At 40.7% G+C, this 16986-nt stretch overlaps 1 protein-coding gene and 1 long non-coding RNA gene across 6 annotated transcripts; one reads left to right on the top strand and one right to left on the bottom strand.

The window, feature by feature from the left end:
* Positions 1 to 1325: 1325 nt before the first annotated feature.
* On the bottom strand, positions 1326 to 3531 carry LOC147153530 (uncharacterized). The gene is made up of 4 exons (XR_015086922.1): positions 3396 to 3531; positions 3277 to 3308; positions 3116 to 3185; positions 1326 to 1780 (listed from the first exon to the last, which is right to left on the bottom strand). It is a non-coding gene; the product is annotated as an uncharacterized LOC147153530 (long non-coding RNA).
* Positions 3185 to 16037, top strand: wdr13 (WD repeat domain 13). Of its 5 annotated transcripts, XM_086031522.1 has the most exons (12): positions 3185 to 3252; positions 5267 to 5349; positions 5594 to 5685; positions 5777 to 5884; positions 6465 to 6696; positions 8974 to 9083; positions 9398 to 9528; positions 9874 to 10181; positions 10549 to 10729; positions 12687 to 12828; positions 12933 to 13051; positions 15367 to 16037. In XM_086031522.1, the coding sequence occupies exons 4-12, from the start codon at positions 5844 to 5846 to the stop codon at positions 15549 to 15551; spliced, it is 1449 nt and encodes a 482-aa protein (XP_085887648.1). In that variant the 5' UTR covers positions 3185 to 3252; positions 5267 to 5349; positions 5594 to 5685; positions 5777 to 5843; the 3' UTR covers positions 15552 to 16037. The 5 variants fall into 5 exon arrangements, with proteins under 5 accessions (XP_085887648.1, XP_085887678.1, XP_085887658.1 ...); XM_086031552.1 differs by lacking the exon at positions 5594 to 5685 and having other exon boundaries at positions 3186 to 3252; positions 5796 to 5884; XM_086031532.1 differs by having other exon boundaries at positions 3203 to 5349; positions 5594 to 5678.
* Positions 16038 to 16986: the final 949 nt, after the last annotated feature.

Genomic DNA, 16986 nt, shown 5'->3' with positions numbered 1-16986 from the left:
CAGCAAAAAAAAACAAAAAAACCACACTGGCAGGATTTTAAAATTGTCGGCTGACTTTCAATATCTGAGAGACCCCACATGTGACTAGAAAAAAAATCACGCGTGTTACAGTTTTGAACGTCCCGTGTGTGGTGTGCAGCCACACGGCAAAATCAACATATCACACACGAACCACATTCAGTCACAGATATTCTCGCGTCAGACGGAAAATTTCGCAAAGCCCCTCGAGATTTAACGAGACTTCAAAGTGACCAAACATGGCGGATGAAAAGGCAGAAGGCGTCCCAGATCGTGTCTTGACGGTGGCACAAGTTTGCGAAGTATTTTAGGTGGGGAAAAAGTGACCAAAAAAAAACCGTTGGGCTTTGTTGTGCCATGACTGTTTTTATTTTGGATTCCCACCGCGCTTCTTCGCCGCCCCGTCCCCCCGCTTAATGATTGTCAACCGGCTGCGTTTGCCCTCGGGGAACAGCACACACGGTGCGAAGTCGGGCCAAAAAATATAACATGTTGAATATCCCCGATTTGAGGTCGGACATCCTTCCGAGCGGCCGAGATCAGGCAGAGCACACCACACACGGAAGGATTATCTGATAAGATTATATTTGGAGCCATTACAAGAGTCGGCTCGACCTACGATTGTCGAGAGGGGAGATTCGGAGCTAAAATCGGGCCGATTATCCTGCCGTGCATGTGAACCAGGCTTAAGTGAGGATAATATTGCATGTTTTTTTTTCTTTTATACCTGTATGTATACTTTAAAAAATGTGTACTGTGTGTTGCATTTATGTTCCCTGTTACAGGGAACATAAATATTGAACTCTTTAAAAGGACGCTTGGTTGAAGGACTATTTCACTTCCCAATGGAAAAAATACAACAAACTTCAATTTACAGCGGCAGCACATTTGTGCTGTAGACGTCACCTTAATTTTCACACACGAATGTAAGAGGTCATCTGTGTGTGAAGCATGACCAATTTTTGTTTTTAATATAGTTCATGGAGAGTGTAGCATTAAATGTTATGTTTTCTTGGATTTATTCAGTTTCCTACCGGAGGTCAAATAGCTCAGTACTGTAAAACGTGGCGCTATACGTTGCACATCGATACTTATGATGCATATTTTGAGTGACAAAAAAAAAAAAACACGCATTTTAATGATAATTTTCAGATTTAGAATTACATTTGAACAACGAACCAAGTAATTTCCATTTAAATATTTTCCAAAGTAACAGAGAGCCACAGCAGATGGATGAAAAAGCCACATGTGGTTCTGGAGCCACAAGTTGCTTTAAAAATTAAACAGTAGTCACACACATGTTCAAATCATGTAAGAAATAGTTGTTTATTTGAATAATTATTTACAAGAAAAATGTATGGACTGTTAAACAGTCAATACTCAGTTTGATTTGGGAAAGGGCGACAAACTGGGGTCTTGCTCTGAGCAAAGATCTGTTTTTTCTTTTTTGGTTGTGTTTAATTTTTTTTACTGCAGTACGAGCATCCAGCATGTTGGGTGGACAGTGTGGAAACAGATAAAGGTTGGAAACATGGGAAAGGGAGATAGACAGTTGAGATCCGTTTGATTTTCCTTCTCATGGGAGAGATGAGCAAATATCGTGTTGGAAGGCCACCCAACAATCCGGCTCAGGGGTGGCATGCTCGGCTCACCCCTGCCTGCCCCGAGGACCCCCGTGTTTGCGACGGCAGGAGCCCAACAGTGTCTCCAGTGCCATCTTCACAAACGCCTGGAAGTTACTGCTTCTCTCCCTTCGGCTGTCCTGCGAGGGGACGAAATATGGACAGATAGCTTCACTGGGCACATGACTCATGCAATATGTTAGTGTAGCGGTGCAAGTAACAATGAATTGATTAGTCCACCACTACTTTGAATACCGATTAATCGTTAACATTCACGGCCATTGATTTATTTATTAGTCTTTTCATAGTTCAGCCATTCAATCCCAGGAACTTATTTATATAGTTTTTCAAGTTTTTTCAACCGTTAGGGTAAAAGAGGGTCTGAAAATGTCTAGTAGTGAATGGGTTGGGAACATCCATCCATCCATCCATTATCTGTACCGCTTCTCCTCACAAGGGTCGCGGGGCATGCTGGAGCCTATCCCAGCTGTCTTTGGGCAGTAGGCGGGGGACACCCTGAACCGGTTGCCAGCCAATCGCAGGGCACACAGAGACAAACATCCGCACTCACAATCACACCTAGGGGCAATTTTAGAGTCTCCAATCAACTTACCATGCATGTTTTTGGAATGTGGGAGGAAACCGGAGTGCCCGGAGAAAACCCACGCAGGCACGGGGAGAACATGCAAACTCCACACAGGGAGGCCGGAACCGGGATCGAACCCACGAGGGTTGGGAACAGTAGTTTTCAAAATTTTCACCCCAAGTACCACATCAAAAAATATTACGCTGTCCAATTACCACCATAATGAGCAACATTACAATACAAAGAAAAAAATACAGAGGTTGAGGTTTTAGTCCTAAAAAGCGCATTTACTGTATTGTACTGTAGGTCTACTGAATTTAAAACTAAGTTTAAAGGTGTTGCATAGCTAAAAGATTCATTTTTATGTTTGATTGTGCTTCATGTTTTAAATTTAAATTTTTATCAATGAGTCTTTCGTACTACTAGAGAGAGGCCACATACCACTAATGGTACTCGTACCAAACTGCCTTAGAGTCATCATTGACCTGAAAATGGTCCAAATCCTCTGATTTCAGCCTCTCAGCATTAAATATTCTCCCATTTCCATTGTCTTCATCTTTGTGTTCAATCCAATTAAGACATTTGCAAACATCTGCTTTTACTTTGGAAAACAACAATCAAAATCACAGACCTATTTTCTGACATGTTCAGTACAAAACTAGTAGCTGAAGTTTAATAAATGTATGGAAAAAAAACAATTTGATGTATTACAAAAAAAATATTATTTGCAGCCAAGTATCACATTAATCAGTATCCATGAAGTAGCTCTCAGTTTCAGTAAGTTACATTTTAATTCGATTATTCGATGAAGCAATTGATAAGAATAACTGTTCATAAGAATATTGTATAGCTACAGCCATAATGTATAGTGCTTCATATAAATGCTTACCTCCTTGCTTCTTGTTGTCATCTCCTTTCTGATCACCTTTTTTCGGCTGCTCTTTAGGACTCTGAGGTTGCTGTGGGAGCAACGTAAAAGTCATCAGATGATTTTGTGAAGAAAGAAAAGGAAAAGACAATGTCGCAGTTAAGTAATAACCACTTTCCCACCTTGGTAGTTGACTTCTTGTCCGACTTGTTACCTAAAAACATTGACGGTTCACGTTAATGATACTGGACGAGCAGCTCATGTGCCGCTAGCTTGTAGAAGTTATCGTATGTTTGCTCACCTTTCGTTCCTGGCATTTTGGCTGTGCTCCAGATTCTGTGCTGTTTTGTTCAGAATACAGTGCTAAACGTGCTGTTCCACACGGTCATTTATGGCTCACGCCGCTGAATGGTTGGACCAGCGGGGCCCCTTCGAGAAAGAGCGGCGCCAACAAGCAAAGAGCCCAGTCAGCTGAGTGGCGCGCCCTGCGGCTCTGCACCTCTCTGCTGAGCCAGGCAAAACCACCCAGCTGACCTTGTCATACTGCCTTTGTCAAACCACTAGAACTGTCTGTGCACCTTTTGTCCGTGGATGTTGATAGTACCCCATGCCAATATTCGAATGCACCCTTTCACAAATGTGATAAAAAGTGGCATAAGTGGGGGACTCGAGTCACATGATTTGAGTCAAGTCACACTAAAGTGACCAATTCTTAGGACTTGGGACTTCATTGGATTGAACCTATGAAAGACTAAAACCAACTTTGATTTCGTATTTATCAAATTTGACTGTAGGGCTACATACAGTTTATGATTATTTTAACAATCGATTAATCTGTTGATTATTTTTCCATGAATAAGATAAAAACATTTTTATTTTAAGTTTCCATCAATTTATTCAAAAACAGGACATCATTTCAAAGTGACAGAAAATGAAAATACACTGCAGACGGCCAGTTGTAACTCCTGCTTGCTACGCTTGTACAAACATCCACATGAGTAACATAAACAACATAAAATGAAAGCATAACTTTGAAAATAATAGCACTGCATAGGTTACGTTTTATTTGGACTTCATGGTCTCTGTGAGGGCCAGTCAGAAACTGTAGGCGGGCCGAATGTGGCCCCCAGGCTGTACTTTCCCAGGTCTGGTTTAGAGCAATGGTAATTATATGATTTCTGCAGTTCTTCATCAAAGCAGACTGATTATCTTTTGGGTTTAAACAAAGTAGGACATTTGCAAATGTCTGCTTTTACCGTGGAGAAAAATTATCAACATTTGGGCAGATTTTTCAAACCAGTAACTGAGTCATAATAAATATATGGAAAAAAACGGTTTAATCTATTACAAAAAATAATCGTTATTTGCAGTCATATAGTATGAATAACCTGTAATTGAACCTGAGCCTAGAAGTGTAGCCCTTCTCATTAATCAGTACCCAGGAAGTAGCTCTCGTTTTCAAAAAACGTTGATGAGCACAACATCCCTCCCTCTTGTGGGATATGCTGTCTGTTTGGTTTTGTTTAATCATTAAACAATACCAAATAAACAACAATAGTTGTGAAAGTAATTGGAACAAAATTATTTTGCAATACATTGTAATGCTAAATAAATTTTATCCGATTATTTGATAATTCGATAACTTGGAATAATTATATTTTACAATTTAGTATTTTGTGGCCACAATAGAGGTATTTTGAGTGTTGAATGTTATACCTAATTCATGGCCACAGATAATTGCGTGGCCATAATTTAGCTTTTTGTCAACACATTATCCTAATTAATTTTTATTATTTATTAATAATTAATTATAAATATTTTGCTCTATATGTAAAGACACTGAGCATGTTGACGTATCTATATTTATCAGCAATGATTCATTCGACAAGATAGGAAAATACGATTTCAATCTGTCAGAATTTATAATTATTGCAATACGCATTCAAGTATGAATCACCAAAACAAAAACATGCCAGTGTCACGTGTAAAATAAAAAAAAAAAAAGAAAGAAAAAAACCATTGAAATGGGAGCATCAGAGCTTTCTTGTTTCTCGCAGCAGATATTAACAGTAAATACAGATGCATTTCTTTCAAAATGAAACAAAGAAGAGTTTTTATCTTTGCTAATGTACATTTGTGGGAAATGAGGTAAATACTGTAGCTCTTTTTCAGGAACTTCATCAGTCAGGCTTTCCTCTGACTACCCGGTCACGTGACTTTACCGGAAGTCCGACGATGGAGAAAAGCTGAAGAAGGTCTGTTGTTTTCTAATCTTTTTTCTCCGTGTTTTTTCCGCTGCGTCCACCCAAGAACCTTAAACAATATGTACATGAGCAACGAGCCACTTAGTTTAATTGAAGAGCAGTCGAGTTAAACTGTCATCATGCTGTGGCTCGTTGGCTAGCGTTAGCATCGAACCACAAACGGGAAGAAACGAGCCAAAATACGAATACTGGAGTAACTTTTAGATGTCGCTGTTAATCTGTCGTTGGTGTCAAGGTGAAACAGGAGAAGAAAGTGCTGAAAAGGCTCGCTCACTGGTTGTCTATCATCTTCTGTCGTCTTGTGGAGGGAGGCTGACACTGTGTAGTGTAATTGAACGGCCATTTCACGTTCTCAATTCCAACTTACTTAATGTGTGCACTAGAATGTGACCTTTGTTACTTTTCTTCACTTCAAAAGGTGTGGTGTGTTTGTGTAGGTCCTGCCCAGGCAGTGGCTTGCTCTTCGCCAACTGTGCTTGTGTCTAATGGCAGCAGTTTGGCAGCAGGTTTTGGCAGTGGACGCAAGGTGAGACCAGCGCACACTTAAAACTCATTCACTGCCAGACATTTTTAGATCTTCTTTTACCCTAACGTTTGAAAAAAAAAAAAAACCGTTTCTGAGATTGAATTGCTGGACTGTGAACATACATATATGTCAATGGCAGTGAATGATTTAAGGAGTCTTCAAACAACTCATCCTATGGAAAGCTGTTGGAGCGTTTATTCCAGATCCTTCATATCCCGCTTAAGGTCCATGTACTAGTGTAAACACTTAACATTTATTAGCACTGGATATGTGTTTATGTATATTATTATATCTAAAATGCTATTTTGCCAGGTCAGTAAGCATTTTTCAGATATAGTATCTGTAACTACAGTTTTCCCTGTCCTCAATTAGTATTTCAGATTTATGGCGGGGGTTGCATTCCAATATATAATAAATTTCAACAAAAACTTTATTAAAACATCCTGTGTTGAACTCCATATTTTTAAGATCTGATTATTTTTTTTTTAGTATATGGACCTAAACCTGGATATGGAATACATGCTCAAATGGCTTTTTGTTGGACATTCATCATCTTTTTCTGAATTGCTTTTTGCCCTAGGTACAATGCTTACCGCACGCCCACCTTCCCACAGTTCCGAACTCAGTACATTCGCCGCCGCAGCCAACTGCTCCGAGAAAACGCCAAGTGCGGCTTTGAGCCGGGGCTGCGCAGGCAATATCTGAGGCTGCGCAGTCAGCTGCTGGCCCTGCGCTACGGGCCGCTGTCCGAGCAGAGCAGCTTTAGGGCCAGCAGTGTGCGCAGTTCCCGCACCACACTGGACCGCATGGAGGTCAGACCCAGAGAAACACACACAGAAGGGATGTTGTTCTGATATGAATGGGTGATATCCTGGCTCACATTCAGGAAGCAGTGGTAGTATTCTGATTATTAGCACATACTCTTATGCCACCCCACTGGCCCAAACACGTTGTCTGTGAGACATTTTACATGTGCTATATTGTTCTTAAGGCAAGGCAGTTTTATTTATATAGCACATTTCATACACAAGGCAACTCAATGTGTTTCACATAAGCAAAGGCAACAGGTACAAGCATTTACAAACACAACAGTTGACAACATTCAAAAGCAAAGCAGAGAAAACAAAAGTAGTAGTATAAAAGAAAAAAATGATTTAAAGTTGTTTTGGGGATCTTAATCAAAGGTATGAGAAAAAAGCAAAGTTTTTAACCAAGACTGAAAATCATTTACACTCGGGGCTGACTTCACTTTTGTTGGCAGCTTCTCCCATTCTTCCAGCACGTCACTGCAACAGTCCTGCTTGCAGTTTGCCTTTATACTCGCGCACAATCCACCCGCATTGTTTTGAAAATGTGTTCGTTTCATTCCAAGTCGGGGGGCGTCGCTCCGGCTACTGACAAGACACTGCAGGGCGGCATTTCCTCTGCCTTTTATGGCCAATTCTGGTCGGCGTTTTTACTGTAAAGCTATGATCAAAAAGACAGCGACAACAATGGATCTCGTACCTGCCACAATAAAGCGACCTAGATGACTAGACAATGCATTTAATTGTGTTGCGAAAATGATCTGGAAGGTGGCGGCGAAGGTGGCACGTGCGTGTGTGTGTAACTTCTTTACACACACATAAGTGACATAACACCCATGCCGGTGCCAAACTAGTTTGGTTCGCAGCAGCAACAAGCTGCATGGTGGATCCTCTCTTCCGTGGCAACAAATAAATTGCCGGGCCGAGCCGGGGGAAACTGTACGTCATTGCAACATGTGACATAACGGACTGATACGCAGCAACAATTTCTGTAGTGTGCGCGGCATGTGTTGCAGACCTGTCGCCAACTTGTCTCACAGCAGAATGCGTCAGTCACGTGATGCAATGCGGCAGTTGTCGCCCGCGTCGACGCGAGAGTATAAAAGAAGCCTAAAGAAGCATTTCGCCGGGCATAGTGAGATGAACTTTGGCCGCCTTGTGACCACATCACACGCATGAGGGCTGATTAGTGGGACGGACTAAAATCCACTTCCGCCCTTGCTTGGTTAGCCCCTTTTTTTCAAACGTGTCACCCCCTCCGCCCCAAAAATGGGTATCCGTCCGGGTCGGAGGGACGGACCGTTCCGCCCCCGGGACGGACTGCCGTCTCTGATGATTACACTGGCTCACAGTTACTACACTGAACCAGCTACAGTCCCTGTTTCTAAGATTTGCACTGTAATAGGCTCCTATTTTGCAAATGGATTTGGCCACATCAGGGCAATTACAAACGGTTTTCTGCTTTTTGGCAGTTTTTCGCATTCAACGTAATGCATAGGCAACACATCTATATTTTTTTAACATATTTATAAGCAGAGCCGGACATGTTACAAAAAATTGAGCGTCCGTTATTCGTCATCCGTCTGAAGCCTTCCGTCATTCAATTTTTTTCCGGGATGAAAAAAATAGTACCCGCCTATAGGCCGGTCCGCCTCTGATTTTAAACGGGCTTCCGTCAGCGTTTCTAAACTATTAAAAAATAATAATAATAATTGTAAATTCTTTCCTAACAGTTCCTTTTAATATGACAGAAACTTTGCTGATTAAAACAGAACAGAACCAAGAGAAAATAATACATAAAAATAAAAATTCAGACTTGAGATTTCACAGTAAATGTTATTCTAATTCACATTAGTTTATCATTATTTTATCATTTTTAGCTTCTCTAATGGACAATATAATTATCCTACCCAGCGATATTATTAATTGAAAATATAATTTTGACCCTTAATTTTATATTGCGAATTTTATATTGCGAATTTGTGATATATATATATATATATATATACCATCACCGTGAAGGTATGAAATTACTTTACTTATTTATTTACAATATAATTTACTTTTCATTTCTCCAATAGGTTTTTACACAATACAGTGATATTTTTCTCATGAATTTCAATGGCAAATATTGGAAACTGTCGCATGAGCTCAGTCACGGAACGAATTAAGCTTGTAGGTGCTGCTGTTTTATGATATCGATATCGATTTCAGTACTGTTGTTCAGGTTTGATGCATCAAAATTGTTGGAAAAATGTTCACTCTTGCTCTCATCATGAGCAGGACTTTGAGGAAGACCCCCGTGCCCAAGGGGCTCGCGGCCACCGGCGCTCCATCAGCAGAGGCTCCTACCAGCTGCAGGCCCAGATGAACAGAGCCGTCTACGATGAAAGGTAGTCCAACCACTTGTGTCATCCAGGGATTATGATTCGGTCAAATAACCGAATTGCCGTTCCCTCCAATATTGTGACGGCCCTTCGAAAATAGCATTTTATCGTATTGTGATAAAGCAAATGCAACTAATCGTTCAGTCATCGTCTCAGCATGCGCTGCTGTCTCCTCTTAGTTTTTGGTTTTGGTTGCAGCGATGCAAATGTTTCCTACAGAAGCTGAAGGTTGTGAAATGTGTAGCACACTGCTGTCGAGCACAGATTGTTATCCGCTTATGCGACACACCTGACACCCTCGCTCTCCTTGGGCACTGCAGGCCTCCGGGCAGTTTGGTGCCAACCTCGGTGGCAGAAGCGAGTCGAGCCATGGCTGGGGACACAACTTTGAGTGAAAATTACGCCTTTGCTGGAATGCACCACATATTTGACCAACATGTCGATTCTGCAGGTAGGCACATTTTGTTGGTTTCTTAATGGGTGTTTCATCTTGAGCTAGGGTTGGCCGACATATTTTATTATAAAAATATATTCCCCGATTAGGTTTTTGTTTTTGTTTTATTCAAGTAAGTTTAAACCATAGGTTTATTCAGTAAAAAGAAAAGGCGAAACACTGCAACACTTGACACTGCAAATCTGAGCTAATTCCAAATAACTAAGGAAACGTTGCTTAGCTATCGCCTCTGTTTTTGTCCAATATACTGTTAGCAGTGACCGTCACAAAATAAACCTAAATGGGCCTTGCCAAATCCCAAAGTAGAACATCCACTCATTCCGTCTTGCTGCCTCATTGCAGTACCACGATTGCAGTTCGCCAACGACGACAAGCACCTCCTGGCTTGCTGCTCACTGGACGGCACCTTGTCCATCATGACGCTGTCCCCACCTCCTGCCACCGTCAAGGTGATTCTGAAAGGCCACGGAGGCCCCGTTACAGACTTTGCTTGGTCCCTCAGCAATGATGTCATTGTGTCGACGTCGCTCGACGGGACCCTGCGGATCTGGAACACCGAGGACGGCCGATGCATCCGAGAAGTCCGAGACCCGGAATCCAGCGAGCTACTCTGCTGCACTTTCCAGCCGATGAATAACAACCTCACTGTGGTGAGCCTTAACGTGTTTCGTGAACGTGTTTGATTCCTGTCATTCAGTCAGTGAAAATGGTTGTCTCAAAATCTACTCTTTTTTTCATGTTGGAAATATTACTTCACCTTTCGTAGGATTTGATTTTAGTCCCAACTTTTTGGAATGGCTTTTTCACAAAAACTGATTGTCATGATGTTGGTACGTGGAGAGCCAAATATTTTTTTAGGGGGCACTTGGTGTGAAAAGAAATGATATGTCCAGTGGCCACAAGTTGTTCTACAACAACATTATTAACTACATGCAAGTAATGAGAGAGATAATTATTCTTATGTTCATTGTTTACTGTGCAGACAGTGAGGATTTTCTCTCAACTTGTTTGCGACAGGTGGGCAACAGTAAGCATCATCTGCAGGTGGTAAACATCTCCACCGGCAAGAAGGTCAAGGGTGGCTCCAGCAAGCTAACTGGCCGGGTGCTGTCACTCTCCTTCGACTCTCCAGGGCGGATTCTCTGGGCGGGCGACGATAGGGGCAGCATCTTCTCCTTCCTTTTCGACATGGCCACCGGTAACTTCGCTGCTATTATGTCATCTCAAAGGCTTGCCCCGAACAAACGCTAATTTTGTTGGATTTTGAATTGCAGGTGAACGATGTTGCAAAAATCACACATGTAATGGCCAATCAAAATCACCATGTCGTACCGCTTGACCTTCCATAATAATAATGTGATTTTAGTGACTGAAGGTGAATCCAGGAGGACCACAAGCTGCTCTAATACAGGATACACACTAGGGATGCTCTGATGGATCGAGCACGATCATGATTGGCCGATATTCATTAAAAATGACGTGATCTGAATATTTGGTCTACAGCCATGAGAGACCAGCCTGCTTACAGTGTTGCGTCACTACCTCAATGACAATGTTCAAATTAAGGCATATTCCAAAAGACAAAATACACGTGGTATTGAGAGATAATGCCCGGAACATGGTGAACGCTATGACCGATAATAAATGGGCAACCGAATTTGGGGTGTACAGCATGGACCCTGCAGCTTGTTATGCATGATGCAGTGCTGTCACAGCACAGTATAAGTGACAATTATTGCCACAGGGAGACGCATTGTAGGTCACTTGTGTCCAACAGACTCACTATATAATTTTATAATTCCGGACGGGTATTCATCGGTATAAAAAGGTTAACGGTGATTTTTTTTTTTTTTCTCATTGACAAATGCACAAGATAGTTTGTGTATGCACAAGACAATAAGAAGATAAGAATGCCTTTATTGATTGGAAATTTTCATTGTTACAGCAGCAAAGATATAGGTCACACAGGGACGGACGGCGGCATAATGTAGCCATAAATGTATAACATTGACGGCAAACATTCGGGATCAAACCTATGTAAATATAAGCAGTAACATGTGTATATACACATGTATATACACACCAACATACATCTACATAAAAAGTATGAGGAACACTCATTTTGGCCTGTACATAGTACAGAGGAAAAATACTGTAAGTAAGTGACAGTGCTGCAGTGCTGGAGTGAAATGTAAGGAACAGCATTGGATAAAAATAAAACTAGACTAACAGTAGTGGGGAATATTGGGTATTGCACGAATAAACCATGTTCCTGGGTAGTTTCAATTTAGGAACTTATTGAATAGTTTGAGTGAAGCCTGCATGTGACTATTTTTTCTACTTTGATTATATTCTGAACCATGCAATGTTTATGTGGCATGTTATTTATTTGACTTTTTGCATAATTAACTCTGTTGAGACTGCTGATTAAAGATTGTCTCACTAAAAGCTGGAAAATTAATTTTCTTCAGTTATCTTTGTTGACTGAGTAATTTGTTCTATTGCCAGGAACCATTTTGTATTCATTCTGTTGGAAAAGTAAATGTTGTTTCATCTTTGTAAAAGAGTCCAGCATGGTAATTACCACTCTATTTTGTTTTAAATTAAAAATAGGGCTTCACTTGCATCTTCGATTGAAACAGCAAAGATTAATAAACTCGGACCTGTGTGAAAGCCACATGTCTTAAGTTCTCAAATTCTTTTGGAATTAGGTTTCTATCTCCTACAGGGGCTGAGATGTTAATTATTTTGTAGGTGGCGAAAATGTCAGGTTTTCAAGGGGCTTTAGGCTTTAACGGGTTAACTGACATTATTGTAATATGCATTCATAGATGATGTTGATGACATTTTTCTGAATTTTGGTGCCAAGTCACGAGTAAGGACACTCGACGTGCAAAGTAACCAACTTAGCTTGATGAGAAAAGCCCCAAAAATATATTTACACCAGTGGATCTTTCTAAGGGAAGATTTCCCCTCGTGGGTTAGTGTCCTCTTTGATTCCAAGAATTGGAGTGGCCTTCTTCCTATTGTTGTGCCCTGAACGTGTGTAAAGTCTCGTCTTGAGTAAAGAAAGCAGATCGTTACCCACATCCCGTCTTTGTCAATTATTGACTGTTGACCATTTCTTTATCGACCCGTTTTTTTTCTTGACGCAGGGAAGCTGACCAAAGCCAAGCGACTGGTGGTGAGCGAAGGCAGCTCCATCTGCAGCATTTCCGCTCGCTCGTGGATCAGCCGAGAAGCGCGAGACCCCTCCCTGCTGGTCAACGCCTGCGTCAATAAGCTGTTGCTCTACAGGTCTGTTTGCTTGGCACGCACGCATTTTCACACACATACACACAGGGGTATTGCAACACTGCCTTTCATTGTTTTTGATGGAATGACCTGTGTCACGTTTTAAGGGTTATGGACAACGAAGGTGGGCTACAGCTGAAGAGAAGCTTCCCCATCCAACATGGCTCGCAGCTCGTTCACAGCATCTTCTGCCCCCTCATGTCCTTCAGACAAGGCGCCTGTGTTGGTAAGTAGTTGCTCTGCTTTAGGATTACTACTCAAAAAATACATTCAGTACCTTCCAAACCTTGATTTAAGGATTTTATTGGTAAAAATATTGCACAGTTCCTTAAATGTGACGTTATATTCAGCACGAATTGCCCACTTGTATTGGTCACAGTTAGTGGGAGGTCATGTTAGCTAAATGAAAGTTAATTGTTAAACATTACCAAAGACATAGTGCCAGTTTTTTCCACGTGTTCTAAACGTTTGACCCGACGTAAGTGCTTCCAAGCTGTAAATTCTGCCACAATCGCCTTGCCCGTACAACTCTACATGACATTAGTGTGAGAAAAGGCTGGTCGATGTCAGATTGATGTGATACGTCAGAATCGTATCAGAGCTTTTAATTGGCTAAAAGGTAGGAAGGCATGATTGGTTTAGTATATGTGTTTCAGTGGTGCACCCCATAATCGATCCCCATAATGTAGGTTTGCAAAAAAAATAACCCAATGTGTAACAGGTAGTGTTTTACTTTTGGAGCTTGCACCCAACTCGCGAATCAAACGCGCGCCACTAACACATCCCCGGTTAGGGAGCACAAAGCACTGATTGGTAAGCTAAAATTCCGGGCTGGCGGCTCAGCTCAGCACCGTGTTTGAAGGGACAGGAAGTGAGGTTTTACTTACAAAGGTGACCTACTCTTTAAAAAAAAAAAATGTGTACGTAAACACAAAATATACAATAATAATAACACGCACGCAACAAAACGCATACAAAATTATTTCCCTTATACCCCTCGCAGTCAACTTGGGAACAGTCTGCGATCTACCACCAGTTGGCCGAAGTGGACTGGTTGCGCTCTCCTGGTCTAAAGCAAGTCCCTGCTGGCTTCATGTTAATATGATTTTGCATCGAAGTTTTGGTGTTTTAACCTATTTAGGCCGGGAGAGCATAACCACGTTTCTACCACCGGGAGCGCTGTTGCGTGTTTCTCCCTTTAGAGCCGGGAAAGTGTATACGTAATTTTCAATGCTCGGTCTCTTAGCTTATGAAATGCATCAGGATATACACATGTGAGCACTCGGGGGATGTCCGGAATCTTTTAGAGCAGTAATGGAGGACTCAGACGATCGCGGGAGCTCTGAAATAAGTGACGGTAGTGATATAGACGACACACTTGTGGACTTTGAACCAGTGGTGCCAGTCGATCGTGATATATGGTTAAGATATGTTTGTAGACACTGACGATATCGACGGCTTTGTAACAGAATAGAGCATGGTAATTACCACTCTGTTTTTTAAAATTAAAATTAGTGCTTTTCTTGCACTCACACTTTATTTCTACTTCTTTGATTAAAACTGTAAATATTAATAAACTCAGGCTGTGTGAAGGCCACATTCTTCAAATTCTTTTGGAATTTTTTCTATCTGCAACAGGGGCTGAGATAAATTAAATTTCTAGGGCAAACTTCAGGTTTTAGAGGGTGATTCTGAAGTCACCCTTAGATTTTTGAGAGATGTTTCGCCAGGCGCTTTATGTACACAGACAAAAAAAACAGTACTCACAGTGAGAGCTGTGCAGTATAACGATATATATCATAGTACGATATAAATAGTTATTATAAAGTTGAATAGTTACTTTGCTGCTACTTAGGGAATCATGTAATTTCTTTTCCTCTTAGGAATACTTTTACTGAGTAAATAGAAGGCATATTTGAATACTACTTGAAGAACTGTGTTGGATTTATTTGAATTCCTTGCACTTAACTGAGTTCTTTAAAGTCGGTGTACTGACATATTTTGAACGATATTGATTTGGTTGCTGGATAGTTTTTATTTTTATGAATATTTTATTCATTTAACCGTGTAGTCTATATAAAATATGTATTTTATGAATTAGTAGGGAAAACATTCCAGAAAATTGCCCTTAATTTCATGTAATTTTAAGAAAAAATACATAGTTATTTCACACAGCTCTTTTCAGTCCGGTACTTTTTGTCCTTTGCATAGAACAATTGACTTGAGTGCCGTACTAATGAGCACAGGGAGAAGTTGAGATGTTATTATGAATTCTACTAGGCACGACGCACCTTGATGTAACATGATTGGTTGTCGCCAAGAGGCAAGGACTGCCTCCAACACTAGTGGGAATTTATAACTCTTGAATGACATGTACAGGTGACCAAGGCGAGCACACCAGAAGGAGCAGCATTTAATTGATGCTGTGTGACAAAAATGTTGAATTCTGTTTAATAATTTCATTACTGCATGTTTTATCAATACAATTGTCCAGAGTACAATTTTTTTTTTTAATTAAAAAATGAACTTTTTTATTGTCAGTGACTGGCAGCGAGGACGCCTGCGTGTACTTCTTCGACGTGGAACGCAATACCAAGGCCATCGTCAACAAGTTGCAAGGTCACGGCGGCCCCGTGCTGGACGTCAGCTTCAACTGCGACGAGAGTTTGCTGGCTTCCGCTGACTCCACGGGCATGGTCATCATCTGGAGGCGGGAGCAAAAGTAACCAGAAAAGGCTTCCATGCGGCCAAACAAAAACCGCTGCTGTTCCTGGACTGTCTGTAGATTTGTTTTCACTGTAACGGGCTGCTTGTTGACATTGTCGTTCTCGTCAAGTGCAATCAGAACACAGCTGTGTAAGAAGTGTTTTGCAAAAGTCAGGTGGGGTTATTGTATGCGAGTGCACGTTTCCGTTTGAAAACGTTCTGATGTTTGTTCCCTGAGGTGTGACAATGAGCACCTGCAGAAGTATTTCCAACACTGTCAGTCCCACCGCTGTAGTTTTGTCGAGTTGTGGTAGTCATGCAATACGTGTGGTCAAAAATTCCTTATTTGATTTTCAGGTGTGCTGTACCCTATTTGTATTTAAGACCAAGATCATTATGCACGTTTTAAGTTTGTCTGTGCTTTTCTGTGTACAGTATATGTGTATTTATTGCAGATGCTTATGACAAAATGTAATGCCCATAAAAAATAAACTACTGTAACTGATTGTACTGTCTTCACTAGGTAAAATGAGGAGACAATGTTAAAACGCTTTGAGTTCCTAAAGTACAACCCCACAAACTATGGAATCACCAGTCTCTAAAGATATTCATCCAGTTGTTTAATTCTCCAGAGAAAAACAAATCACAGACATGACACAAAATTAAAAGTTGTTACTCCTTTGGAGTTCAATCAAGGCTTACCAGTTTTAGTACTCTGTTGACGAAAACTTGACTTGAAAGACTCAAATTGACTTTGACTTAAACTGTGTGACAAGTGATGCATGTTTATGTTTGAAACTCAAAATATATATATATATATTTTTTAATGATATTGTCCCATTTGCTTTGTTTTTGAAGGACAGATTTTTCAAGTTATTTTTAAAGTTATACACACTAACCTGCAAAGCCACCACTATGCAATGATGCGTGGTGTAGAAGGCAACTCCTGAAGCAGAGAGTTTAAAAAAATAATTACATTTGGATTGAAAGATTATGTTTTCGATCAGTGGTGTCAAACTCAAGGCCCGGGGGCCAGATCCATCTCGCCACATCATTTTATGTGGCCTGGCAAAGCAAATTATGTGCATTGACTTCATGTTTCTTGCTAAAATACCAATAATGCAAATTGTCTTCACTTTTAAAAATGCTGAGATATCACAAGCACTTTTTGTTACCAATCCCCCTTTTAAAATGAATAGAACAATAACATTTGAGCAAACAGTTTTACTGTTATCTGATTTCAAAACTAGTTTTTCATCACTGTGTTGTGTATGTAATACGAGGCGATCATACATAAATTTCGGTTCACAGTCATATTGGTCTTCTGAAGGAAACCATAACTACCATGTGACCCGCAGCAAAAAATGACTTTGACACCTTTGTTTTAGATCAAATCGAGAAAAATAGACCAAAAACATGCAAGGTTTACAACTCATAGAAAACACTTAACAAATT

The sequence above is a fragment of the Filicampus tigris genome, chromosome 1 (assembly GCF_054856515.1).
Source record: "Filicampus tigris isolate MCC_2025a chromosome 1, RoL_Ftig_1.0, whole genome shotgun sequence".
Classification (NCBI taxonomy): domain Eukaryota; kingdom Metazoa; phylum Chordata; class Actinopteri; order Syngnathiformes; family Syngnathidae; genus Filicampus; species Filicampus tigris.
Note: the sequence above shows the minus strand (reverse complement) of the source record. Positions and strands in the feature narration are given on the sequence as shown.